The sequence below is a fragment of the Hippichthys cyanospilos genome, chromosome 8 (assembly GCF_059441005.1).
Source record: "Hippichthys cyanospilos isolate Australia breed blue-spotted pipefish chromosome 8, RoL_Hcya_1.0, whole genome shotgun sequence".
Taxonomy (NCBI): Eukaryota; Metazoa; Chordata; class Actinopteri; order Syngnathiformes; family Syngnathidae; genus Hippichthys; species Hippichthys cyanospilos.
The window spans coordinates 2,473,942-2,499,187 of NC_142376.1; the positions used below are offsets into that span (position 1 = coordinate 2,473,942).

Genomic DNA, 25,246 nt, shown 5'->3' on the forward strand with positions numbered 1-25,246 from the left:
TTCAAAGGCAGTTTGAGAATTGTAAATGACTCAACTGACACAGTTGCCGTTTGAACTGATCACTTTTTAACGTAACGTCTGACTTGACCAATCACCGACGGCAACAAGCATACGTTACTGTGACATCAAGTTCAATTGCTAATTATGCTAATGAGGAATGCTTTAAAAGGACTTAATCACACTGACATTATATTCTACAGCGATTAGCTGCATCTCCAACATTAGCAAAGGGTTAGCTTTGAGCAGAACTAGATGCTAGCAACATTAGCAGCACTCAACTGCTCCATATAGGCTGGCGAGAGCCATCTGATTACTTTTCAGAGGCAGTTTAATCATAGCGAATGACTTAACTAAGAGAGTTGCTGTTCCTACTGATCACATTTCGACAAATCTTGACCTTAACACCGGATTATTTGATAGATTTTTCAGTAGTACAACCGAATAACAAGATATTCAAAAGCTGAAGCCCCACATTAAAATGATGTTTTCCCCTGCGACACACTCTCCTCTTTTACACTGATCAAGTAATACGCTGCATGCTAATGAGTTAGCCGCATGCGTCCCATTTATTTCCCGATTCTTTTTAGTCCGTGAGTAGGCGAAGCGGCAGAGCCCACGGGACGCATTTGATCGCTTCGAAGCCCCTGATTACAATTTGACTGCTTAAATGTCACCTGGTCAATAAATGTCGGGGTAAACAAGCCGACGGCAGAACTCTGTAGGGAATAAAAATGCTTGTTTTCTTTTTGAATCCGTTCTGGAACGGACGCGTTTGCAACCAACCTGAGCGAAGGCGCTCTTGGCCGACGCCACGAGACGCTCGTCGCCGGCAGAGCAAACCCCGAGCCCCAGCGGGAGAAGTCGCTTGACGGAAGCCACGATGAGGGAAGCGTGTACGGAATAACGATCGGCCTTCTTCCTCTTGCTCCTCCTTTTCTCCGGCTGCAAACGGAACGACGTGACCCGTCGGCCGAGCGCTAACAAAGATCAAATAAAACCCGCAACCTTCGATGTGCCGTCGTGGACCAGGAATGCCAAATTGTTGATTTTGTTTTGGACCACGTAGTTCTGCTCCTCCCACTTGAAATTCTGCGAGGAGACGCAAAACGTGAGACGGGCCGCGAAATTACGGCCGTATAAGAAAAACTCACGTGGGATTTGGCCCAGAAAATGAAGACTTCTGCCACCATGCTAAACATCCGCTCGGCGTCGGCGTTTGACTCTTGCTGCCAACGGGCCCTGAGACACATTGGGCGAAAAATTCCCTTTGACATAAAGCAACGAATTTATTTCGGACCTAAAAAAAAGTTTCGGAAAGGAGAATTGTTTTCATTGCCATATGGGTTGGTTATAATGGTGCAAGCACATAAATGCATTTCATATGATAACAATTAGAATCTTGGAACATCAATAGCTATAAAAAAATATATATATTTGCTACTGCGTTGTTAACATATTAATTTAAATGGCATTCCCTCATTCATCGATAGTTACAAAAAAATTACCCACAATAATTGAAGTCTATGAAGTGGTGTTTTTTTTCATTTATTTTACTTTTTTCATTTGTTTCTGGTTGTTTTCATGTCTTTTTTATTATGTTGTTGCTCATTGTGTTTTTGTTATTGCATTTTTCATGATTTTTTTCATTTATCATGATGTATGTCTTCATTTTTTCTTTTTTTGTTTAATATACATATGCATTCTTTATTACACTATGCATTGTTCCTTTTTTTCATTTGTTTTTGTGTTTCTTTTCTTTTACTTTTTGTCTTTTCAAAGAACTTTGTAGCTTTGTTTGTTTTTCGATTCGTTTTTGATAATGATACCAAACATGTTAGTGTTTAGATTTCTTTATTTAATATTTTTGCATGTTTCCCCCTTTATTATATCCGTGTTTTCATTTATCATTTAGTGTTTGTCTATTCATGATTTTGTATGGCTTTGAACATTGTTTCAGCATTTTTATGTTTTCTTTTATAATACAAAGTTTTCCATTGTTTTTTTCCTGAATCTTTTTCATCTATTGAGTCATTATACAATTATTACATGTATTATATTTGTTTTCTCATTCATTATATTCCTTTTTTTTCATTGTTTTAATATTTATATCAACATATATTGAATGTTTTAAGAATGTAAAACCCCTCGCTACACTCATAATACACTTTTCTCAAGCACCCTCACATTAAGCTTCTCAAATTTTGATAGAAGAAAAAAAAAAAAAAAACCCCGGAAGCGTCGAATCTTACCGATTCGAGTCCACAAACGGGATTAGGAGCGGATAGAAGGCGTAGAGATCCCGCACCAGAACGGTGAACTTCTCCTGTATGTGCAACTCTTCCTCCGATGCGCTGCAACTTTCGGCCTTCATTCGCTCTTCCTCTAGCAGCACGCTTTCCGCCCTCTTCCTCAATTTATCCATCAGCGGAAGGAAGTGGCTCTTCAGCAGCTCAGGGCGGGCTTTGCAGATGATTGGCTGAGAATGGACTGAGATGCGCACGGTCAAAAACGATTACTCGATTGCCATCGTCTAAGGTCAACTCTGCCAGCGGCCAATCATATTCTGCTTTGTTTAAACGCTCCTTTGTGAGATTCCAGCAAAAAAGGAAAAGCGCTTTTATAACCTTGAGGTTTTACCACCAGGGTCAACCCGGTTATCGGCCGGTGCCAAATTGTGACCGAAATTGAGCAGGAAGTAATAATCTACCTGCCAAGCGCTTCATCCAATCACAGTGGCCGGCGCCCACATGGTTGCGGACGATTCGGAGGATGTGCCCCAGCAGGTCGCTGGCGTGCTGAGGCGTTACGGATGTGAGGACGGGGCCGTCCCGCCACCAGCGGGACACGTAAGCGCACAGCATCGGCAACGTGACGTCCGTGACATGGACATATTGGACCTGCCCGGCGGAAGCGCCGGCATCTGTCAACGCCGCCGCCTCCCCCATCGCCTGCTCCAGAGAGGGCAGAAGGGGGCAGATTTCTTCCGCGTCCACGGGCAACCCCAGATCTCGGAGAGAGAGGAAAAGGAAAAGTAATCTTGCAAACAAACAAAAAGGTAATGGTGTATATGACAGGTGTTTTTTTCACCCTTTGACGCCTGCTGTCGCAGGTTCTTATCAAACCCCCAGCACTCATATCCCAACTCATATCAAGGAACCTTTTGCAAGCGTTCGGTTCACCGGTTTCCAGAGGAAAGGGACACTTATCGGTTTTTCGGACGACAAAGATTGACTCCAAACTTTTGGACTTAGAAATGAGAATCGACGTCAATCGTTTGAATATCATGTAAAGCATGATAGTGCCATCCAGTGGACATGATTGGTAATTGCACTCGTCCCCTGCATTCCCTCGGATGTGGGATGATAAACAAGGATTTGTTTTCGTGTTACACTTATATTACCGTGTGATGTTCCAATATCAGTGTGAGTGTAGAACCACAGACATGGTGTTAACTTGCTTTTAACTTAACTTTCTTAACACGGTGTTAAGAAATCGTACGAGTGCAGACAGATGTCGACCTGACGAATGACGGACCGGAAAAAAATGGTCAAATTTTGCCCTGCAGTTGCAACAGAAGGGTCGGTAAAAATACACAGACAGACTGACAATTACAATCTCGTCTGGCTTACGAAAATGACGGACCGAAACTGACGGGGAGGGGGCGGGGCTCTGACGAATGACGTACCATCAAAAAAAATGTAAGTTGCCCACCTCTGTATTTTAATAAAGTTTGACTGATTTGTGTGACAGATTTGTTGAATTTCCCTTCAGCGCAGCTCCATCTAGTGGATGCATAACGCAAGCCCAGCCACTACTGTGGCTTCCATTCTATGTGCCTTATAATGCGGATCCTTACACATGAAAACAAGTTTTAAATTGAACCATTCATTGACGGTGCGCCTTACAGTGCGGAAAAAAAATCGTATTTAAGCTTTATTTAGCATCTAGTCGAGAGGAAAACCAAACCGCGACATTTTTGGGGAAAAATGGAAATAAATTCAGGTATCAAGGGGTGAATGGATTACCATGTCTTTCAGGTGCGCTCATTGTGTTGTAGATGGAGTGAGGGTTGTTTTGATTGATGGTGGGCTCCAGGAAGCAAACAGGAAAAGCCGCAGTTAGCGCTGCAAGACAAGCACCTGCTGCTTGCCTCTGCCTGGATGGAAACACGCTGTTAATACCTAAGTTTTGTCCTCATCAGGATTGTGAGGGAGATGGACCACGAGGTACCCGTACTGCCGCAAGGGTTAGAAAAGTTTCGTTTGTTTTTATTTTGTTTTTATCGTTTAATTTATTCAGTGAGAAATAATGAACTTTGGCCCGATTTGTTTGCAAAAATTGAACGTAAACATAGTTGGTAAGTCAGTAACTCAGTTTGAGGTCTCGGGATGAAAAATTAATTGGGGGTGGGATTCGAGAATCGTGGGCACTTTTAAAGGGTGACTCAAAACTGTAAAAGCGGTTTCTACCTCTACCTAGCAGAGCAGTTTTTTGAAACATTGACTTAAATTAGGTTTATTTTTATTAAACAATAATATGACGTTATTTTTACTACGCATGCATATTGTATTGTAAATCTCAAATTCGGAAACAACTTCACTACCACACAGTCACCAGTAGATGGCATCAATGTCCAATTTCATATGACATTAACACAGTTAAAGGGTCGATTTTTTTTTGGTTTTTGCAGAGCATTTCTGTGATTCAGTTCCTCAATTTGACGAGCAATTTTGTTATTAGTGAAGCAATTTTTTATAGATTCATTCTTGGCGGTATTATTCCATCAACTATAGGTGCTTAGCCTCATTAGGGTGGTCATTAATTACCATATTGATATTTAATGCATTATTGGCCTTTTATTCTGCATGAGTTTGAAACGTCCGAGCGCATTTGAATGCACCATACGTCTGGTCCTTACGCCGTCGGCTCGCGGACGTGTCGATTTAATCGGAACTCAACCAGCACTCTGACAAAAAATTTCAAAATAAAAGCACGATGCGGCCATTGCGTTTCTGTCCATGTTTTATTTGGTGTATTATTTTGAAGTTGGCCGAAAACGTACTCTGCAAAAGTGACTTGTTTTGAGTTTTTGTAGAAAGTGTTCCATCAGATGGCAGTCATTACCCGTCCATGTTGACGGCGCCGCCGGCGCCGAGCGAGTAGAGGCTGTTCAGCATCCTGTAACAGGACGCCTGCGCGCTTCCCACTGGAAAAAAAGGGGCGACACTTAAACGGCGTTAAATCCTCACTCCAAGGACGACGGGCGCGGGGAAGGTGAGGGAGCGCAATCAAAGAGGAAGGGACGAGCGGGACGGGAACGGTGCCGATGCGGGAAAGGGTCGATCCCCGCGGAAGGTCAGCGTATTAGCGGAGGAGACAATTGGCTCAGGCTGCTCGCCGGCCAGGCGGGGCCGAGACGCCGCATGGGATCTGACTTCAAAGCTATGCAAAGCACTTGCTAATCTCTGCGCGTGATCTTTTTTTTTTTGCCCTCCCGTTTTTATGATGCGATTGAACGTTTCGTCGTTTGCTCTGAATACAGAGTCGAGTCTTATATTTGAATATAAGGGAGAACTTCAACGTACATTTATTTCACTTTAGTTGTTTTATCACTGTATTTTTCAGGCTATAAGTCACAGCTTTCTCATGCTTTGAGCCCTGCAGAGTGGCTTTACCGCAGTTTTTTTTTTTTGCTAGCCACCAGGAGACAATCCATCAGTAAAGCGAAAGTGTGTATCTGTTCAAGGTGTCAATTTATGGAACGATGAAATAGAACTGAAAAGATGTGAATCAATGGCTATGATCAAAAAGGGTTTCATGTAAAAATCTAGCATTAGCAATATAAAAGTTCTGTAAAAAAGCTTGTCACATGTGTAAATTTGATAAATGTGTGAGTGTGTGTGTGCGTGCATAAATATATATATATATATATATATATATATATATATATATATATATATATATATATATATATATATATGTGTTTGTGTGTGTATGTATTTATTATAATAGTGATTATTATTAATATTATTTTATTTATTTTATTACTTATTTTTATTTTAGTACGTTATTATATTATATATATTTGTCTTTTATTCTTATTATTACATAATTATTATTTTCTGAAAAAATGAGGTCCGGCTTCTCCAAAAAGGCCTCAATATTTTAGTGAAAAATTCCAAGCGGTTCTGACAAGTATAGTCGTACATTCCTTATATGGTATGACTGTAAAACTAACCGCCTTCATTGTAGTTTTTGTAATAAAACAAAGAGGAAGAACTGAAACCATGGTGCTCTCTCCCTCTTTTGCAAAAGATTGTTTTGATTCTAGTCCTCTGCCTTTTCTCTGGTTCCTTTTATTAATTTCTAACACCTATAGAAACCTTATTAAAATTTCACACACCCCCAAAACACCTTCAGGTACCCCCAAGATTCAATTGCATTGGCAAAAAACAATGAGTGCTTCCCGCTTTTACCTAGGAGGTCAACGCCAAAATTGTGACCTGCAAGATGCCGGAAGAGGGACGTGAGCACGGGGAGGAGCACGGAGGCGGTGTAGCCCAGAACATCGGCGACTCCTTTTGCCTCCTGACCGCGACGATGAGGCGACGGGACCGAGAGGTTTTCCGCGGCGGTCTCCAGATCGGACGCGGCTGCCTCCAAGAAGGAACGCAGGGACTCCCGGATGGATTCTGGGGATGATGACATTAATGTCCTAAAAGACAAGAAAAAAAATGCTTGGTTTATATTGTGGTTAACGTAATAATACAAATGCGCAACATATGACAAAAGATCACAATTAATAAATGAGTCAAATATCTTTTTGTGTTCTCTAACCAGTGCACTCTTAATTGAATAAGATGGAGACATTATAATAATGTAATATTCCCGTGTGGACAAGGACGTACTCGGATGTTGGTACAGTCTGTTTGCTTCTTTTATTGCAAAAGTGCCGTAACTGTCATGTTCTGTTGTTTGGTGTAGGTTGGTGTTATTTTCTGTTTTGGAAGGTTTTGTGTCACCTTTTTGTTTTGTGCCCCTCCTGTATGTCCTCTTTTGTAAAATTGTGTCCAACTGTCTGCGTTTTACCTCCCTCCCCCGTATGCCAACCGATCACCTTCCCCTACGTATTTTTCCTGTCCAGTTGTTTTGGGTTACCTCATTAGTGTTGAGTGTATTTAGTTCCCAGTTTGCTTTCGGTTGGTTCTCGGGTTATCGTCTAACTGCTGTCCATCTGTCGCTGTTTGATGTATTTCGCCAGTTCCTCATTGTCCTTCTTTAGTTGTAGTCCTTTATTTTCCTAAATCTTAAGTCTAGTTGTAAGTTTAGTTCTTAATTTTTGTTTGTTACTTTGTATTCTTTCTGCTATCTCGATGTTTGGTCTGACGTCCGCCCTCATTAATCTTTATAATCTTAAATAATCTTTAAATTACCGTTTATAGGAAGAAGCCATAGTTGTTAAAAGTGTGTGTTTTATCACGGTAATCATTTATTGACACAAATATTGTTGCAATAAAGCAGAACAAGTGAGGAAAAGCGTCTCCAAATTGTCCACATCTGCGAGTTGTTGTCTGCCATACGTGATTGGATAGTGAGCAGTCCAAAGTCAGCTAGCGAATGCCGACGATGTGACAAGCGATATTGAAAACGGACGGACGGATGGATTGATGGTGACAGTGACGCGCTACCTCGCGTCCAACGCCCGGGCCAAAACATGGAGGCAGCTCGTAACAGCTGAAGTTTCATTTCCTGAAAAAACAAAACAAAAATGGTGTTAGATAATACTAGACATATGCAGAGAAAATATATTGGAGTGCTAGCAGGTAAAGCAATGAAACGATATCAAGTTTTTTCCACAAAATTCTCACCAAAAAGAAAGAGCTTGTGTCTCACTAGAGCTGCGAGCTTACAAAAGAGGCTGCAGGTGAGAAGAAAGAAGAAGAATGGAAGACACGTAAGCACAATAGAACAGATGCAAAAAAATAAATAAGCAAATAAATAAAAGGCTCAACACATGTATCATTCCTGCTGATATCGTATTGGACTGATATCGTGTTTTAACAGTCCACTAGCAGGGCTCGAAATCTTTATTTACTTAATTAGTTGTATGTATTTATTTTGCGGAGCAGTTTTCGTGTTACACTTATATTACGCGGAGCAGAATCACTGATTCAGTTTGAGGAGCAATTTTCAAGTGTTAAGCGTTCAATCCCAGGCACCGGAAGCATTTTTTTTAAAACAATGCTAATACTGTATGATATTATTAGTCGTAGTATTACAATTATTATTACAATTACCAATAATGTATAATGAATCAGTGACCTACTCTTGCTTCCCGCAAAAATACTTAGGTCTATTTCGAGCCTTGTCTTGGACGCAACGTCAGTATCGTAAGTGACATATGAAATGAAAATACGATTTCATGAAGTTGACATGTCACATACCTTGCAATCATTTCTTTTTCCTTTTTGGAGGCGTGGCTTCGATGAATGTCCGACGAAAGCGACGCCGACAGGAAATACAGCCGGTGGCCTTTCACGTAGTCTTCCAAAAGTGGAACGATAACCTGTCAATAGGGTAAAAAAATTGTCAGATATTTTTCCAGCAATCTGTGGACATTATTTCGTGTATAGGCAAAATAAACATGTTGCGTTTTAAGGCGTAATGAAAAAGCGCATCTGAGTCAATCTGAATAAAATAATGGAAACATTTCGCAAAGGAGTCACAAAAACACAATTTAGCAATACGTTGTTTCATGTTCAATTAATTTGCTCTTAATTTGAAAAGAGAATGTACTGTTCCGATTACGGCATAAAAAATGGACTTATCAAGTGCATCTGTGTAAGACTTAACAAAAAAAGGCATGCAACACTTTTGCCAAGGGGTCACAAAAACAAAATCCAGCGTTGAGTTGTTTTATGTTCAATTGATTTGCTCTTAATTTGAAAAGAGAATGTACTGTTCCAATTAAGGCATAAAAAATTGATTTATCAAGTGCATCAGTGTAAGACTTAAGAAAAAAGGCATGCAACACTTTTGTAAAGGGGCCACAAAAACAAAATCCAGCGATGAGTTGTTTCATGTTCAATTAATTTGCTCCTGATTTGAAAAGAGAATGTACTGTTCCGATTACGGCATAAAAAATTGATTTATCAAGTGCATGTGTAAGACTTAACAAAAAAGGCATGCAACACTTTTGCAAAGGGGCCACCAAAACAAAATCAGCGATGAGTTGTTTCATGCTCAATTAATTTGCTCTTAATTTGAAAAGAAAATGAACTGGTTTGATTACAGCATAAAACATGGACTTATCAAGTGCATCTGTGTAAGACTTAACAAAAAAGTCATGCAACAATTTTCCAAAGGGGCCACAAAAACAAAATCCAGCGATGAGTTGTTTCATGTTCCAATTAATTTGCTCTTGATTTGCAAAGAAAAAGTCACCATATTACAGAGTTTTAAATTAGCTTGAAATCTCATGCACCCCCATTTTAGAAGCGCTGCTGTTTCACATTCACGCACCATTATAACAGCAGACGGGTCAAAAAAAGCGCGCAGAGCAATCACGTATAAATCTACGAAGCACTGGTGAAGCCCGACGTGTTTGTAGCGGAGATGTGACGAGACGTGAGGCCCGACTGTTTAAATATCTTTTTCCGTCCGCCGCTTCGCAGGCACGACGGCGTGGGAAGCTTTAATCGATGTCGTGATGGGAATCGACATGCCCGCATGGATTTCTGAGACGGCTAAATAAATTACACAGCCGCAAAGGATTTTTCATGGGGGGTGGGTGGGGGGGGGGGTTCCCTTAGCAACGTTTAACAAAACTAATTAGATGACACAATTGCGAATCTGAACGAGAAGGTCCGCATCAATGGGACGGAGTCCGTATTTGAAAGGCGCAAGCCGACCTTGAGGAAGAAATGAAGGGGTTGCCGGTGTGACGCTCTCTCGCCTTTTGAGCTCTGTCCTCTGGCTTGCATCACCTCTGCAAAAAAAATGAAAATACGTGCAATAAAAAAGGGAAGTGACATTTCCACATCAGAAACGGATTTTCCCGTCCTGTTGTGAACAATGTCAGGACGCGTCAAATTCAAATGAGCCCAGGGCAGGTCGTACGCTGGGAAAGTGATAATGAGACCACGCATAACGAAAATAAAATATAAAAAAATGACATCAGGTAGATGCTGTGATGTCATCATACTTTGTGTCCTGGAATTTGAATGTCACGAACCTACGCTGCAAAAAGTCCTTTTTAAGAGAGTAAAAAAGCGTTAGGGGGAAAAAAAAAAGTCTTGCATTAGATTTTCGAGGCAAGGAGAAAAATGATTTTTTTCAGTGGCAATTTTGGTTTTCAATCTAGCACTTTTTACAGCGTACCCAATCATAACACTGAGATTCTTATTGTACGTTTAATGAACATTTCAAACCGCGAGAAAAACGTCTTAAATTAGATTTTCAATGGAAGAAAAATATTCGTATCCCATTGGCAGATTTTTGGGCAAGAAAATTTGCCGATTTTTTTTTCTTGCTCGCTTAAGGTCTGCCATTTTGTTGCAGTGTACCGATGTTGCACTTTTTCGTAGCGTAATCCTGGAACTGAAAATGTTACCTAGCTCCAACATGTGCTCCTGAACTTCGTCCGTATAAAAAAGCAAGCGCTGGAGAAGAGCGTGGCCAAAAGAGTTTGCTGTAGCCGGAAAGTCCGGATCCGCCTTCTTGCGATCCCTGCCGGGAGAAATCAAAGCTATTACAGGAGCGACGAAGCCCAATTTTCCTGGTGAAATCCTCAAATGACGATCAAGATTTGACGGTAAGCTCCGCCCACTCAAGACGGCACAGGTTAGTGGTTCTCGAGTTCTCCGAAGGGTACGTGAAGGCACTTGTGAGATTTAACATGATTTCTGCAGGTTATCAGCAAATCTAACTTGCGGTGACAGGAAAAGCGCAGTGTCCTTTTCGAACTGAGAGCAAATTAATTGGAACATGAAGCAACTTTTTCCGGCTGTTACACTCACAAAAGACTAAATTAAAATGGGATTTTTTGAGGGGAACACATTTATGACCATAACATTTTCTCACGCAGGTTTATGCTGCTATTTTGTCTTCTCATTTTTTCTTTCTTTTTAAGTCGATAAACAAATATTTATTTATTGCAGGTTTGTCTTGCTATTTTTCTGGATATTTTTCCTTCTTCTATGTTGGAACAGTAAAAAAGTGGTTGCAATTTTTTTTTCTTTTTTTTTTTAAGTCAGATCAGTAAAAAAAATAGTCATTGTATTCATTATTTTTTTAAGTGCAATTTTACCTCACTAGTTTTTTTTTTCTTCTAAGTCGGACCAGATGAAAAAAAATATGAGTTTTTTCAACAAAATAAACTAAAAAAGGGAACAAAAGACCTCCTCCCGAATAAAAACAATTAATTTCTACTTTTTTACCATAAACTACGAAATACTACACTGTAATATGGTATTGTATATATGGATTTCCTTTCTTATTTAATTGCACCAATAGGCATTTAGAAAATATTTCTGCTGGGCATTTGCAACAAACGTCTATAGCCGTCAATGGGAGTGAAGGAGTTAATTAACTACTTTCACACGTTCTTGCAAAGAAAGTGAGTTAGTGTCACCAAAAAGTTGGTTCCGTCCTCCGTCTTTAAAAATTTGGGGAAACGCGGGAGAAGCAGTACGGATGACCAAGGCAATCCCATTCCGCCGCCCATGCCGGGATTTCCCTTTCTCCGTCCTCACCTCCACACCGCGTAGCCATTGAGCTGAAGGAACTTGAGCACATCTTGGGCCCTTTGGCGGAATTTACTCTTTTCCTTGGCGCTCAGGTTGTCAAAGGGCACCAGAAGCGCTGGCCCGCGTCCCCCTGAGGGGACACCGGGGTCAAAAAAACAATGCAATTAGTGCAAAAGTCCACCTTTGTCTTGTGACCACTCCACAATCGACTTTTTTTTTTTTTTCCCCCACTTCCAGGCCTGCGGAATGCGCAATAAATTCACTTTCACATTACTGCTATTTCCCACTGTGACCTTCTGGAAAATGGAACGCGGCCGACCCCGCTGATCAATTTTCTTCTCTCTGGGGGGAAGCGTTGCAATAAAGTCTCCAATTCACTTCCAGCAATGAGACACGGAGACGCTGTCTTTGTCCTTTTCAGACAGTCCATCTGAAAGGCGACAACTTAAATATAACACGTGAAATTGGATTTTTAATTGATTGAGGAGTGCCGCGTCATTTCAAAGAATTTGCTCTTTTCGAGTCTACTTGCCGAGTCTACTTTCCAAGTCTACATTCAGAGTCTACTTCCAGAGTCTAGCTTCGGAATCTACATTCTGCCTTGGGTTGATGAAATACGTGAAAAATAAGAAAGTCTAGTTTCTGAGTGTACTTTGAGTCTAGTTTCCGAGTCTACTTGCCGAGTCTACTTTCCAAGTCTACATTCCGAGTCTATTTCCCGAGTCTAGCTTCAGAGTCTACATTCTGCCTTTCTCCCTTTAAGGGGTTGATGAAATACATGAAAAATAATGATGACATTATTTGACAAACTATTAACTTTTTACCGTTGAAAATGGCGAAATTCGTAAAATATCCTTTTCAGTTTCACTTGGGAGACGGCCACGCTACTACTGAGCGATGTTCGTCTAGTTTCCAAGTCTAGTTTCTGAACGTACTTTGAGTCTAGTTTCCGAGTCCACTTTCCTTTCTCCCTTTAAGAGTTTGACGAAATACATGAAAAAAAATGATGAAATTAACTATTAACTTTTATTTGCTGAAAATGGTTACATAAAGTATACTTTTCAGTTTCGGTTGAGAGACGATCACTATCGTTGAGTCTAGTTTCCAAGTCTAGTTTCTGTGTCTACTTTCCAAATGTCAATACTCAGTCTACTTTCCAAGTCTAGCTTCAGAGTTCACTTTCTGCCTTTCTTCCTTTAAGGGTTCAATGGAACGCATGAAAAATATGAAGTTATTTTCAATAAACCGTTAACTTTTAATTACTGAAAATGGCTAAATTAAAGTAAAGTATGACTTTACTCCCAGTTTCACTTGGGAGATGGCCTAGCTACCACTGAGCAATGCTCATCTAGTTTCCAAGTCTTGTTTCTGGGTCTACTTTCCGAGTCTATTTCCCGGGTCTAGATTCCGAGTATGAACTATATGAAAAATGATCAAATTAAGTGACAAACTATTAACATTTTACTGCTGAAAATTGCTAATTTATTCATTCTTTTCAGGGAAAAAAAAGCAGCTTCAGCAATGTTTTTTTTTTTTTTTTTTTCAAACGACAGCAGCAGCTCTGCGGGACCGGTTCCGTGTGAAGATCTCCTAGCCGGTATTTCTGCTAAAGCGAAATCTCCACACAATGGAATGCTAGCGATGCTATCGGAAACATGCCGGGAGGGACGTTCACGGAAGGCCGCTCGCTATAAGGTCAAAATCAATCAATATTGCAATCTTTCAATTATTGCCGTTTGCCACGAAACGTAAGAATGATTTTATTTGAAGACAGCCGGGCCAGTCGGAATAATGGCCATTCCTGAATTTGCCCCATTTGTGTCAAGGGAAAGAAAGATGTGCGGCAAGATAGGGCATTGTCCACACACGTATCTGGAACATCTCTTCTATTCAACTTCACCCAAAAAAAAAAAAAATGTTCTATTGAAAGCTGAAGCTACAAATGAATCATGTCCAATCTCTCAGGCAAAAAAAAAAAAAAAAAAAAAACAGAGCCTTTGAACAAACTTCTTACTCGGACTTATGAAAAGGAAGGGTTTTGATGTGGGATGTTTTATTTCAGCGGATTGAAGTCGGACCGCCCGCTGTTCTCTCCGTAGCGAGGAAACATCTTTCAAGTTGTACCAGTGGTGAACAAGAGCTATTTTATCGGTTAAATTTCCGAGGCTAGTTTACAAGTGTACTTTTAGTCGTCTAGTTTTGGACTCTGCTTTCCGAGTCTAGCTTCCAAATCTAATTTCTGAGTCTAGTTTCAATCTCCTTGCTTGCTACTTTCTGAGTTTACGTCTTCTTTCCGAGTCTGGTTTCTGAGTACAGTATCAGACTCTACTGTCTGAGTCTAGTTTCCGAGTCTACCTTACGATTTTAGCTTCCAAGTCTCCGTTAGGAGTCTAGTTTCCCTGTCTAATTTATGAGCCTGACATCTGAGTGTACTGTCTGATTTAGTTTCAGTTTCTGAGTTTAGTGTGGGACAAGATTTGTTTAGTTTCCGAGTCTAACTTCAGAATCTCTGAGGGTAGTTTCTGAGTCTCCTTTGTGTATAGTTTCCAAGGCTTGATTCCAAGTCAAGTTTTTGAGTCTAGTTTTTCAATCTTCTTACTGTCTACTTTCTGAGTTTTTTTTCAGACTTGATTCAGAGTCTAGTTACTGAGTAATGTATCTGAGTTTACTCTCTGCGTCTAGTTTTCAAGTCATCTTTCTATATTTTACCTGATTTTAGTTTCCGGTTCACATTCCAAGTTTAGTTTCTGAGTTTACTGTCCAAATCCAGCTTTCTGAGTCTAGTTTCTGAGTCTATTTTCATAGTTTACTTTTTGAGTGGTTTTGGAATCTATTTCCGAGTCTAGGTTTCAGAGTCTGCTTTCAGAGTCCGACGTCCGAGTCTACATTTGAAGTCTAGTTTCCCCACTCTACTTAATGAGTCTAGCTTTTGAGTCTACTTTGGGAGTCTAGTTTCCAAGTTTACTTCAAGGCTATCTTCCGAATCTAATTTCCAGGCTACTCTGTGTCTATTTTAAGTTTTGGTTCTGAGTCTACTTTCTGTGTTGCTTGCGACTTTTCCAGGCTTTGTTTCTGGTGCCTTTCTGTGTCTGCTTTTTGCCTCAATATTTGTCTCCAGGTAGTCCTGCTTCAAAACATACACGTCCATTATAAGTTCATCTAAGACTTAACTATCTGTAAGGGGAGTGCTTGTTTGTCTACATATAACTTGCCTTAGACGAGTGCGGCTGAAAATGATTGATCTGCGGACCACACCCAAACTTTTGTCGTTCTTTTGTATAATCATTTGGGCACTAATATTTTCCACATTGAATTTCAAAGTTCCGAAATTCAAGGCCTAAAGCAAGTGTGCCGCTTTGGCGTTAATCTCAAAGACCTCAGATGTGGAAGCTTGAAAATGAGGGCACATTTAAGAGGTATGATCAAGAGAGACGGCCGAGAAATAATCATGATTTGCACCTTTACTGTCTTGTTCAAGTTTCTTCTTCTTGGCCCAGCAATTGTGATAGTTTTCAGCCAATCTTTCAGCCATGGCCTAAAACAAAAGTTGAAATGAGATCTCGGCACAGATGCGAGCGAATCATTTTGAGGGAAATTGTTATTACTCACACACTGATCCCACGATAAGGTAATACTGCCGGTGTCAAACGGTTTGGGGCTGAAGGTCGACGCCCCTTCGAAAGACAACTGAGAGAAAGTAGAAAATGGAATGGCGAATTTCAAGATAGCAATTTTTGTTTTCCTGGAACTCACCTGACCGGACTGCGAAATTCTTCTGGTGCAGGTGTTTGGGCCCAAGGCGTCTCCTTCTTTGGTGCGCTCGATGGTCCAGCCGAAGGCTAACATACTTTTGATGGTCTCCTTAATGGCCCAGCGGTACGCTTCCTTGTCCTGTGACCAAAACCGGCGAGGCTGGCGTCAAACCCACATTTGTCGGGGACCCCGCACAAATCTCACGAGAACAACACGAGACAAACAATTTGGCAAAATGTGTAATACAACATAATAAATGCCCGGTATAAATGCTTCAGACTGAAGGAAAATAAACAATGTAGCGGGCCGGATAAAGATAAGGTAAGGTAGGGTAAGGTACGGTACCATACGATAAGGCTCATAAGGTACGGGCTCGGCTTCAGTTGAGCGAGTTTAACCTTGTGCAGTATTTTGTCCGAAACTTTGATTTTCACATCAAATGGAAACCATTGACACTAGGGGGCTGAAATTTCACCCTGATGGTGACAACATATACCAGACCGTGTAGAGGTCGCATCAACAGTTTGGCAACGATGTAAAAGCTATAGCGAAACAGGATACATCTCATCCTGGTAAATCTTTCATATTTTCTTGTGTTTACATCAGTAAGTTATATATTCATGGTGGGTTAAATTAAGTGTGTTTCAGATTTCCCACATTGTGCGCGGTCAGTGAACGCCACTCAACCCCCAAAGCAGTTGTTTTTCGAGTTCATTTTGCCACAAATACGCAAACTGCGCACGATCCGTGTTCAATATAGTTTATGATGGTGCGTATAAAGCCAAAGGTCCACGAATAATGAGTCAAATCGAATATATTTCCGTGTTCTCTAACCGGTGCACACAGCTCCATACTTTGCCAGTCTTAATTGAATCAGCTGGATACATCATAACTTTTACATGATCCTCTCTATTTTCGTAATTTTTTTTGTATGTGTAAACAAGGATGGACTCGGATGTTGGTTCTGTCCGCTCGCTTCTTTTTTTGAAAATAATGCACACAGCTCCATACTTTGCCAGTCTTAATTGAATCAGCTGGATACATCATAACTTTCACATGATCCTCTCTATTTTAGTATTTTTTTTTTGTATGTGTAAACAAGGATGGACTCGGATGTCGGTTCAGTCCGCTCGCTTCTTTTTTTTTGAAAATAATGCCATAACAAGCTCAGCTAACACTTATTGTACAGTATTTTCCGCACTATAAGGCAAAAAGCCTTCTGTGCGTCAAAACCCGGGTTATGTGGCTGACGGATCGATCATCCTTGCAAAAAAATCTTATCTTTAAGTTATTGTATAAAGGACGCACCCATACTTTTGGCCTTCATTTTGGGGGAAAAAAGTGTGTCTTATATTTGGGGAATTACGGAAGATGGCGTGCTTTGCAGGGACGAAAAATTTCACGGCGTTTTATTCTCGCGAGATCTCGTCGTAGCATCTCGATTTCCGGCAAAAACGTGAGAATTTCCACAAAATGGCGGCTTTACCTTTTCCGCCAGAGCCCTGTAGGGCTTGAGGAGGGGATGGACTTTGGCGTTGTCGCACAGCTGCTCCCCGTGAACCCAGCCGTGAGCAAACTGGCGGACAAAACACACTTGGCGAATGAATGACGACATTAGCATTAATGCATTCCATTTCTCCAAAACCATGACGCTTTCGAGCTTCTTACCTTATCTAGCGACCATTTCTCATGCATGTGCTCGGCATATTTGTTCACCACAAACTCCAGCCTCTCCGGTACGGACACGCTAAAGGGAATAAATCATATTAACATATCTAAATGGAGTCTTCGCCGCAGACTTCGGGTCCGTTGATGTGTACGAATTGAAAAGAAAAGCCGGGCGGGTTCTTAATGTACTTGGAGGTTTCTACGGGTTGCGGGTCAAAGGTTCCGTCAGCGTTTCCGTCCATTTGGGACACGCAGTTTCGGTCCAAATGGTCCGGTGGAAGGGCCTCGCCAATCGCGCCCAGACACGGGACGCACGCTTTGAATAACTCCGGCTCATATTGCTGTCAAAAACACACATGAAAATATGTCGACATAATAGATATAAACGGGGTGTAATTAAAAACGCCCCATTAAGCATATACGGTGCATTTTATATGGGCACTCTTAAAAACCCAAAGTGGAATCTTTAAATAATTCAGGCTAGGTTTGTGGACGATTACAAATCATAATGGGGGGTATTTTTCATAATGTGTCAGATTTATAGCAAGCCAGCAAAAGCTGGTGTTCCCAGCACGGGTAAAATAAGTTAACTTTTGAGGCGGCAAAAACAGAAGTTCAGGACAAATAACAGAAAATAAAATCTTGATTTTCAACACTAGGAGGTTAAAATATTGCATAGATTGTCAAAACATGATGGCTTTCAATATGCCACCCTGCCATCCCTTCTAAAATCTTGGGGACGTCCAGGGGTACACCCTATAAGTGTCAAATTTAGCCCATGTCAGGCTCGTTTACTGCCATTCAAAATTGGAAATATTGTCAATTTCAAACATATTGAAAACCCGCTGTTTTATCATGCATTTTCCCGAATTTTGTTGCAACTCGCGAACGGGTGTAACAGAAATTTTTGTGTTGACACCCCAAATCCACCGGCTGCCAACTTATAACATTTGCAAGCCTTTCAATGACTTCCATGATTGGCTTAGCTTGGACTCCCATTATGCAAAAGTCTTCAAAAGTCATAATACACTAATTTAACATAATAAATTCCTATTTCAATTTCATAAATATATAAATATACAGCATAGTTACTTTGGTTATTATCGCATTTCTACAATTTTGTACATAAAGGGGGCGTAGTTTCCTCCTCCCAAAAAAAAAAAATATATATATGTATGGATAAGGCAGGGGTTAATTCTATTTAACACTATTCTTTTTTCATAGTACAATAAAAAAGGATATACTGTAATCCGACACAGTTTTTTGTTTTTGTTCGCGGCTGATATTGTACCAACATAAAGATTGGATCGGGACACCTCCCAATTGCACCTAGTGAAACTTTTTTTGTCTATATTTTAGGTAGGAAACACGTTATCAGTAGTCAGCAGACAAATAGCAGCAAATGTTCTTTTCAGTAGTACGGGTAGTCCTCTCGAGACACTTGGACACCATTTCTCGCAGCCGTTTGACGCGAGGCAGATTTGGGACAGGAATGCGCGCGCGCTTTGATGGCTCCGTGTTCTGATTGTGTCAGCCAAGACAAATTTGGAGGGTCGGGGGAGCTCTCAAGTCAAATATCGTTGTCTTTACCTTCTTGGCCAAAGCCTTGAAGACGGCCCAGAAGAGCTTGAGCGATAAGTGCAGCTCGTCTTCCGAGGCCCGGTTCTGCTTTCCCTGCCCGCCACTTAAGGAGTAGTATTTCCACCTCTGCTCGTAATGGCTGCTTAAAAGCTGTGGAGAGAAAATGTGTGCGTACCGTAAATTTCACATTAAAACTTTTTTTCTCACACTTTGAACCCTGTGGCTTATAGTCCAGTGCCCCACCAGAGGGCACTCTCCAGTAGTAAATGCAATCAAGCGTGTTACCGTGGCGTTGGTGCAGTATTCTAACAATCCAAGTGTCTCTGTGTTATCTTGAAAATATAATGCGCATATTTCTAAACATGCGGTTGGTGTTAAAGGTTTGATGTCACTGTAATCATGCAGTTTGGGATTTTAAAAAAATGCTTGAAATATAACATCTTTCTGTGTAAATATCTGATGTTACAACCTGCGGTTTAGAGTCTGATGTGGATTATAGATGACAAAGATAGAGTTTCTGCTCCCCGTTTATAATCCTGCGCGGATAATAGTCAGAAACATGGAAATTACAGAAGTTACAGATTTTTGCACTTGCCTTTATTGGGATTTTGCTTTGGTCTGTCAGAGCGGGGACATCAAAGACAAGACGGCGAAGAAGAGGCTGCATCATAGCCGGTTGGAGTTTACTGAGAAGAAATTCATATCGAAATGCAGCAGTGTTTGTTTGAAAGTTGGTTAAGGAATTACTGCACTATATATCGTATACTATAGTTAGTGCCTTATAGTGCGGAAAATACGGCACTTTATTTTAGAGCTTTATACAGGTTACAGTTTAGTCTAAAACTGAAAAAACGTGCATCTAATTGCCTGGAAAAAAAAAGATGGCGATGCCAATCCTTATTTTATTGCAATTATACTTCACATGGCAAAAACAAAGCCTTTTTCCTGGGGTGCCCCCCCCCAGGGCTGGCATACTCTGCATGATGAATCCTGACTGGTCATATCATCAGCGAATGCGCAATCGAATTACAAATGATAATTAGCATAATGCTGATCAAATGTGCGATTTGGTAATTAGAAAATGATATTGGAAACCCTGTTAATACATTACACACAACCAGGGAGGAAAAAAAAAAGACTGTGCAGGCAGATTGTTGTCATTTTGCTTCTGCTACTTGATATAATGGAGAGTTCCTTTGGAAAAAAAAAAAAAATTCCAAGTGCACTCTAATAGAAGGATGCTTTACCTGCACAGAGCCAACAAGCAGTCCTCAGTGGTGTCCCTCTGGGCTTTGGTTAAGCTGGCGGCCTTTGAGAGGCTGTAGATGGCCTGGATGAGAGAATCCAGAAGGACGGCGTGCTCCTCCGAGTCGTCCAGGAGGGAGCAACGCTTATTGAGCAGCGGAAGCACAGCTGAGCACAAGTAGCGGTTGAGGGCCAAAGCCATGTCGCTGGAGCCAAAGTCGTCCTGCCGCGAAAAAAGAAGCGGCCAAATTAGCTAAAATGAGATCGGGAAATGCTCGTCTAGCCGTTATCCAAAGCGTTATTTTTTTTATTATCGCTATTTCGTTTTTTTTTTAACTCCGCATAGGAAAAAAGTTATCGGGGCCAATATGTGGGTACAGAAGGTGAAAACGCACATTTTACAGGGCAGGAAGTGATGTGGAAAACAGCGAGGAGGTGTCGGTTCATTTTTTATGCTGTTTTCTATGAAGTTTGCCGTTTTGAAATATGAAATAAAACTGAATATTAAACTGCAAAAGTTTGTTTTGTTCGCTGGAGCCAGCCTGCTGGAGTCCAGGCTAAGCCCCTCAATGAAGTCACTGAAAAGCTTGCAAATGTCATAAGTTTGCTGCAAGCGACCCCCGGTGGTTTTGGAGTGTCAACACAAAAGTTTCTACTGTCCCCTGTTTGTGACTTGCCACTGAAAGGATTAATCGCAAAAAATGGGGAGATGAACATGATAAAAAATTGGGTTTTCAAAATATCCCAAATCTTTCCAATTTTAAATGGCAGTAAATGAGCCTGACATGGGCTAAATTAATTTTACACCTTAGATTTACTTAGATTCTTACTTAGATTTTCCTGAAATTTAATTACTTCAATAATTATTTTTAAAGGATTTTTGCATGTTTGCTCTAATTAAAATCATGATTACCCACTGGAGTTCCTTCTAGTTCCCCCAGGGGTACCCGTCCCCCCATTTGAGAACCACTGTCCTCGATCACATTAGAGTTTTTTTTCGATGCACCCCACAAAGCTGACCGTGTCGAGCGAGACGGCCGTCTGAAGGTCAGCCAGAAAGCCGCCTTGAAGGAGGCGGATAAGGAAACTCTGCCGGTCCACGCCGTAAACCCGGTCCACAAACAGAACCATGGCCGCCTTGTGGTCCGGGCAGAACACGGCCGACAAGTCGGGCTCCGCCACCGAACCATCTGCAAACGGACGATACGACATCCTATACGGACGGCTTCGTGGACGTGTTTCCCGCGCGCGGCCCGTCGGAAAAACCTTTGGCGAGCGACGGGCTTTGAAAAGAGATGCCGATGACTCCCTGGAGATCCCGGACGGGGACGAGCGACCTCAGAATGGCCCGCATGCGGATGGCTTCCGCTTTGCCTCGCTCGATCAACTGCAACGTTCCAGAAATGCGCCGACGGTACTCACAGTTCAAAATCTGTTATTTACGATCGTACGAAGAGAGCCTGAACACACCCTCCTTTTATCTGTATTTAAATTATGGACGGCACAGTGTGTTCGTTGTAAGTTGATTTGGACTGTGGTTGTGGCAGGAAGACAGTATTTTTCCAAAATGACGCCAAATATCATTTGAAAAGCCGTCGATGTCAGATTTCCGTCTTTCCGTAAAATAAGAAAAGAAAGTCAATGTGAGGTTCTCAATTTTATCTCAGAGTTCTGTCTTTATTCCCAGAATTATAAGTTGAAAGTCAAAATTGGACTTCAAAGCCGGAATTCTGACTGAGAATTTTCGGAAGGTTGTCAGGGTTTTCACTTTTATCTCCGAATTCTGACTTTACTCCCAGAATTCCAAGTTAAATGTCTAAAATTTGAGTAAAAAGTCAGAATTATAACTTGACTTGGTCTCAGAATTTAGAGGCAGGTTTCTTACTTTTTTTCTCAAAATTCAAGAATTCTGACTTTGAAGTCAAAATGCTGGCTTTGATACTAAGAATCTTCACTTCAAGTCAAAATTCTCACTTTTTAGCAAAGACTTCCCACTTCTTTTCTTGGAATTCTCACTTTTAAAGTCGGATTCTCTATATAAATGAGAATTCTGACTTTATACTTATCCTTAGAATTCACACCTTAAAGTTGGAATTATTCTAACTTTATTCTCAGTATTTTCACTCTAAATTCAGGGTTCTTTTTTGTAAAACTTCTGACTTTAAAGAATTCTGACTTTAGAGTCAGAATTCTGACTTTATAATCAAAATTCTTTCATTAAGGCCAAATTTCATGTTTGTTTCCAGAAATCTTTCCTTTAGGATTCTGTGAATGAAATCAAAATCCTGACTATATCCACAGAATTCACGCAAAAAATCTGACTTTCCACTGAGTTCTCACTTTATTCTCAGGGTTTTAACTCTAAAGTCAGGGTTCTTACTTTATTCTGGAATTCTTACTTCAACGTCAGACTTTATTTCGAATTCCGACGTTTCTCAGAATTCTAACTTTTCTCCGAAATATTTTTCCAACTCAGAATTCCGACTTTTCTCAGAATTTGACTTAAAATTCAGACGTCTGAAAATGAAGTCGGGATTCGAAATAAGTTTTGACATCAAAGCCAGAATTCTCAGATAAAAATAAGAATCCTGCCGACATTTTTCACATTTTTTTTTCTTCATCTAGCCTTTTCCTCTCACGTATTACCGTGAGCATCATCGGGTATCGAAAAGCACTCACTTGCATCTCTGGAGCGCAGCGCGCCAGCAAATCGATAAGGGCCGAGTAGAAGGTCATGATGGCGTGGCCCATATGAATGAGGTCATCATCACCATCCTGGACACTATCTCTGTATCGGGAAGCAATTACAACAATTAGCATCCTATCAATCATTGGAGCATTGCAAATTTTGCGCACAATTAAAGGCTCATCTTGAAATAAAACCCTTAGCAATGATAAAAGCATCCAAGAAACAGTGGCGAACATTGTGGCGTTGGACTGGTAGGCCGCGCAAGGTCCGTTCATCGCCGAGTCCTCTGATAGGCTGATGGCCTCTTTTATTGCCGCAAGGAGGCCGCGCCCGCCGTCACCTCGCAGGGCGGGACCAAAACATTCGGGCCGGCGAATCAGCAACCTCAAGACCAAGTAAGCGTTCTCCTCGACGCTTTCACCTGAAAACGCACATGCGGAGAGCTGTAGAAATGTTTTTTGAGCTTTCCAGCTATCCAGCAACACCACTCAAGGAAGATTGATCCGTCAAGACACATAAGGCGAGTTTTGACGCACGGATGCGCATTTTTATATCGACCGTATTCTTATTTATAATTACCGAATGGAAGTCAGTTGGTTGTTAGCTGCTAACTGCAGCTCGTTTTAGCTGAGGTTGTTAGGGCATTATTTTCAATAAAAGAAGCGAGCGGACCGAACCATCGTACGAGTCCATCTTTGTTCACACACAGAAATATAATTCAAATGGAGAGGTTCATTTAAAGATGACCTTTTTCTATTTTTAAGTCCGAAACAGGCAAGAATTTGGGAGAAACCTGGGTACGTTCGAATTTAAGAAATGGTTGTTATGGACGCTTTCGGCCATTTTGCCGAGTTTAGATTATCGGCATGTAAACTTTGGGTTTTTATGGCAACATAAATTCCAGCTGCCTCATGGGGAAAAGCGAAAAAGAAAACTGCTTGGAGTGCATTTAACGTTACACTAGCGCTGCTTCACAGATCACTTAGGATGCGAGAAATCTGAAACACACTTTACCCGCGCCAAATATGTCACCCACGGATACGAACGCAAGAAAATATAAAGTTTAGGAAGACGAGGTTGATTTTGTTTTGCACCATTCCCAACAAGTTGGGGCGCCTTATACACGATAACATACGAAATCCCAGGATTTGGTGTGTCCTATATTTGGAGAATGATGGTAGTTAGAGAAGTGACTGCTTGTTACTGGTACTATTAGTGAAGCCAAAACCAGGCTAAAAGAAAGCTTAGTGCCGCCGGAAGTTGGTTGGACGCCTCAAAGTCGACAATATGCGCTTAATGCTAAGACATCCAGACAGCCGGACGCAGAGCTTAGCAGCAACAGTGGAAGCCGGATTGCAAATACCGTTGCAGAAGACAGCAAAGCGTAGAAAATCCAGGTAGCGCTCCCCCTCCACGGGATTCCATCCAATATCGGGGTAGCCTTTGGACACAAGCAGTGAGCAGCTTTTCAGACCGCAGCCGGCGAGGTAGTGCACCACCTGCAGATGAGGAAACGGTGGAGCTGGAAAGAATAACTGCGGGGCATCGCGTGTATTACCTTCATTTACCCAAGCGCGACCGCTGCAAAAGAAAGTTCAGACAGAGTAGCCGTGTTTGGACATTCGAATTTTGTCCTCATTTAATATATATATATATATATATATATATATATATATATATATATATATAGCCATGCTATTCACGTGTCTTGTAGGAGTGCCCGAGAGCTGTGCAGTTTGAACCTAAATCAGTGAGTCCTCAAGTTACCTTTTCCAGTTCGGGCTCCCTCAAAGCGAGGGCCAGCTCATTATTGTCCATAACCGAGGCTGCTGCCACATCCAGAGGCGTGGCCCCGCGCATGGATGGTGAAGCTAAGGAGAGGGAAAATAAACATTTTTACAGTCACACATAAAAGGCGGTCATAAACGTTATGTATACTCTTTGGAATTTTATGAGAACACTTTGAGGACTGTAATTCAGGCATACATCGGCAGCAAACCCGAGAAAGTGGGAAATCCGATTTTTTTAGGACATTACCGAGTCCAACGCTGCTGTTTTCCAAAAGGTAGCTGAGGTGGTCAAAAAGGGCTCCCTGGTTGAGCGGGCTGATGCGGCAAAAATAACAAAGGAATCGACAGCAGCTGGCCACCATCTTGGGAAAGGCGATCTCCTGGCGGAGAAGTAAAATAAAATACTGTGATTCCCTAAATATAAGAACGCACTTGTGTATAACACGATATTGGTGTCAAATTCTGGTATTTTCTATGTGATCACAAAAAAAAATGGAAAAAAATCTCATCTTTTGTAAACTCTTCATATTTTCTTCATGTGTCCATATCTGTAAATTATATATTTGTTGCGTGTTAAGCTGCTAGTGTTAGCTGACCTTGTTACGACATTATTTTCAATAAAATAAGCAAGCAGACCGAACCGCCGTCCGAGTCCATCGTTGTTCACATACAGAAATATTATTCAAACGGAGAGGAACATGTAAAGGTTATCGTGTCTCCGGGTGGGTCGATTATTTGTGGCTAAGTAAGCAGCCGAGTATTTGGGTGCACAA

General features: G+C 41.2%; 1 protein-coding gene and 1 long non-coding RNA gene across 2 annotated transcripts in view; one reads left to right on the forward strand and one right to left on the reverse strand.

The window, feature by feature from the left end:
- The window catches only part of ryr2b (ryanodine receptor 2b (cardiac)), an 81,708-nt gene that overhangs the window by 25,560 nt on the left and 30,902 nt on the right, over positions 1-25,246 (reverse strand). Inside the window, exons 43-72 of the mRNA XM_088421312.1 lie at positions 24,721-24,853; positions 24,451-24,554; positions 24,047-24,182; positions 22,918-23,104; positions 22,674-22,782; positions 21,261-21,381; positions 21,015-21,184; positions 19,997-20,217; positions 19,345-19,435; positions 18,759-18,899; positions 17,358-17,509; positions 17,169-17,247; positions 16,987-17,076; positions 15,501-15,638; positions 15,357-15,434; positions 15,207-15,282; positions 11,754-11,877; positions 10,613-10,728; positions 9,912-9,988; positions 8,445-8,566; positions 7,869-7,918; positions 7,689-7,749; positions 6,477-6,715; positions 5,125-5,206; positions 4,026-4,156; positions 2,708-3,007; positions 2,250-2,487; positions 1,152-1,239; positions 1,003-1,089; positions 784-942 (exon numbers count right to left, since the gene is read on the reverse strand). Of these exons, the coding sequence (XP_088277438.1) occupies positions 784-942; positions 1,003-1,089; positions 1,152-1,239; positions 2,250-2,487; positions 2,708-3,007; positions 4,026-4,156; positions 5,125-5,206; positions 6,477-6,715; positions 7,689-7,749; positions 7,869-7,918; positions 8,445-8,566; positions 9,912-9,988; positions 10,613-10,728; positions 11,754-11,877; positions 15,207-15,282; positions 15,357-15,434; positions 15,501-15,638; positions 16,987-17,076; positions 17,169-17,247; positions 17,358-17,509; positions 18,759-18,899; positions 19,345-19,435; positions 19,997-20,217; positions 21,015-21,184; positions 21,261-21,381; positions 22,674-22,782; positions 22,918-23,104; positions 24,047-24,182; positions 24,451-24,554; positions 24,721-24,853 (3,900 nt within the window). The remainder of the gene's footprint in view (positions 1-783; positions 943-1,002; positions 1,090-1,151; positions 1,240-2,249; positions 2,488-2,707; positions 3,008-4,025; positions 4,157-5,124; positions 5,207-6,476; positions 6,716-7,688; positions 7,750-7,868; positions 7,919-8,444; positions 8,567-9,911; positions 9,989-10,612; positions 10,729-11,753; positions 11,878-15,206; positions 15,283-15,356; positions 15,435-15,500; positions 15,639-16,986; positions 17,077-17,168; positions 17,248-17,357; positions 17,510-18,758; positions 18,900-19,344; positions 19,436-19,996; positions 20,218-21,014; positions 21,185-21,260; positions 21,382-22,673; positions 22,783-22,917; positions 23,105-24,046; positions 24,183-24,450; positions 24,555-24,720; positions 24,854-25,246) is intronic.
- On the forward strand, positions 5,139-6,820 carry LOC148419828 (uncharacterized). The gene is made up of 2 exons (XR_015866386.1): positions 5,139-5,274; positions 6,481-6,820. It is a non-coding gene; the product is annotated as an uncharacterized LOC148419828 (long non-coding RNA).